The 2,390-nt window shown below is 36.5% G+C and overlaps 1 protein-coding gene across 1 annotated transcript; it reads right to left on the bottom strand.

Moving 5' to 3' along the window:
- Positions 1-224: 224 nt before the first annotated feature.
- LOC112502542 lies at positions 225-2,014 on the bottom strand. The gene is made up of 5 exons (XM_025106493.1): positions 1,827-2,014; positions 1,563-1,614; positions 1,141-1,482; positions 917-1,054; positions 225-272 (listed from the first exon to the last, which is right to left on the bottom strand). Exons 1-5 carry the CDS (start codon positions 2,012-2,014, stop codon positions 225-227), a joined length of 768 nt encoding a protein of 255 aa, XP_024962261.1.
- Positions 2,015-2,390: the final 376 nt, after the last annotated feature.

The following is a 2,390-nucleotide window of genomic DNA, read 5'->3' as shown; positions in this document are numbered from 1 at the left end:
TTTAATTTGCTACATAATCTTGAAGATTGTAACCTGCTCCAGAATCTTCAAGATTGCAAGGACTAAATGAATGATTCCATCAAATCGGTGGTGAAATAAGAAAATTATTGTACATTAAATAGTTTTCATGAAAGTGAAACTGGTTCATGGCAGTATTTAGCCTGATAAGTGAAATGGTTGCTTCAATGAAACAATTTCATGTTGTATTATAAACTTTTATGAAGTCAGTAATCGATGAAAAATTTTTCGTTATCTAAGTGTAACGGATCCATCTACCAATATAATGAAAATTACGAAATATGATCAGTATTCGTGGATTAGTTTGTTGATTAAATTTTGAAACCAATTTCGTTCATATAATGTAATTCAAAATTTAAAACGATTCACTACATATAATTGAATATGTTGTGTTATATATTTTTTTTTTTTGATATGTTTTATTGATGGATGTGATTTAAAGTTAAAAATAATATATTGCTTTAAAAAATGAAAATAGTGTCATTAATATCAAGAAGGATGTTACCAAATGTTAAATTTTGTTTATCATTTTTCCCCTTACTGTTGAAATAAAATAAATTTTTAATATATATATTTTTTTAATTTCCTAAAATAAAGTAAACTAATATTTGCCATTGATCAAGAAAATGGATTGATGAGATTGGCTTACACGGTTTACACAAATGGGGCAAGTTTTTATTTGAACGCTCCTATATATATATATATATATATATATATATATTAACATTCTAACTTAAACAATCCTAACATTTGCCCAACAAATGACAACCCAAACTAGATAGAAATATATATCACACACACATACACTAACATTTTAACTTAAATAATCCAAACGTTTCTCCAACATACGACAACCCAATATAGAGTTTGAAGTTATATATAGGTATTGTAAACTTACCGCAACCTGGCTACACCTCGAAGTCACGTACTCCCCTCGTGACCCGCAACCCGAAGATGACTCTGTACTCGACCTCTTCTTATGCGTATGATCGAAGAGTTCCCTAGCGGACGGTGGCACGCCATTTTTTGTTTTCGTCTACATAGTAGCAAGTAATAAAAACATGTGTTAATTGTATCATATTAAAAATCAAGATACTAAAGTAATCGATATTAAGGACCTACGAATGTGATCGATCTGCCGGTGTGTTTGGCTATATCACCTTCCACCATAGTCATTCGATTATCATGCGCCGCCTTGGAAACTACACCCTTCCAATGGGGCGTGTTCCAACGATTAATCATCTCGCACCAGATACGAGGATCGAGCCACTTAGGGTGGAAGCCCTTTAACATAGTCATATCCCTATTAGGGTCGTTTTCTACATAGGGCATCGATTGACTTCTGGCCATTTCTCCTGCCCTTCTCCTAGCAGAATTCATGCCATCATTGTAGTTTTTGGCACCCCGAGTCTCCCATATCTGCAGCATCTTGGCGTCCAGTGCTGAATCCCAACAATAGTACCCCTATACATACAAGATTAGTTGCTTGTTGACTTCAAAATAAAACTAGCAAAAATATAACAAGTTAAAAGAATACTACAAACCTGGAAACGCTCCCACATCCGTGTCTTCACCTCCTTAGGGATTTCCGACCACCTGCACCATGGCCCTCAATCATTGATCGAACAATCTGAGTCAAATGACGGGTCGCATGGATGTTGTTAAACCTGTGTAATGAGTTGAATTAGTATTGATAACCAAAAATAATTAATTTGATCAATTAGTTAATATAACACTTACTCATTGGATGTAACACCAATCCTCGTTCTCTCGGYTGGAAGATGTTCTGGAGCATTGATGCCACGGACATTTCTGCTTGTACAGAAGCACTACTAGATCCTGGAGTAGGTGTAGGTTGGCTAGTAATAGGTCGGCTAGGTGTAGCAGTAGATGGAGTAGGTGTAGGTCGGCTAAGTGTAGCAGTAGATGGGGACGGAGTACCTGTAGAATCGCCCCTACCTCTTCCCCTACCTCCTCCACGCCAAATACGCGGCATACTGTACTAGGGGTGCTCATGGGTTGGGATGGGTTGATCGGGTTGAAGGCATTTGAATAAAAATTCAAGAAATAAAAGAATATCGGGTTCATCGGGTTGGGATGGGTTCAACTAATAGTAACTCAATATCAACCCAATACCTACGGTTTGAAAATTTTACAACTCGATTAGACATCGGGTTGCTTTGGGTTGAGTTATTTCGCGTTGGATTGGGTTGATCGGGTTGGTCGGGTTTTCGAGCACCCCTAGTAGCTACTGCATAATTGGGAGTAGTGTGCATGCCAAGATTTTAATTTACAGGAACCAATTTATATTTAGTACACTTCAGTAGAAGAAAGATAGTTTCCAAGATTTGGAAAAAAACTATACTGATGTA

Source organism: Cynara cardunculus, unplaced genomic scaffold, assembly GCF_001531365.2.
Source record: "Cynara cardunculus var. scolymus isolate 2C unplaced genomic scaffold, CcrdV1 Un_Scaffold_1563, whole genome shotgun sequence".
Classification (NCBI taxonomy): Eukaryota; Viridiplantae; Streptophyta; class Magnoliopsida; order Asterales; family Asteraceae; genus Cynara; species Cynara cardunculus.
The sequence above is the reverse complement of the archived record's forward strand: the minus strand, read 5'-3'. Positions and strand labels throughout refer to the sequence as shown.

Bases quoted from the DNA above. Each gene is read 5' to 3' on its own strand.
- LOC112502542 (XM_025106493.1), bottom strand. From the start codon at position 2,014: ATGCCGCGTATTTGGCGTGGAGGAGGTAGGGGAAGAGGTAGGGGCGAT. The intron at 1,615-1,826 runs GTCCGTGGCATC...GCCATGGTGCAG, and splicing joins GCTTCTGTACAAGCAGAAAT to GTGGTCGGAAATCCCTAAGG. The intron at 1,055-1,140 runs GTAGGTCCTTAA...GCTACTATGTAG, and splicing joins CCGGCAGATCGATCACATTC to ACGAAAACAAAAAATGGCGT.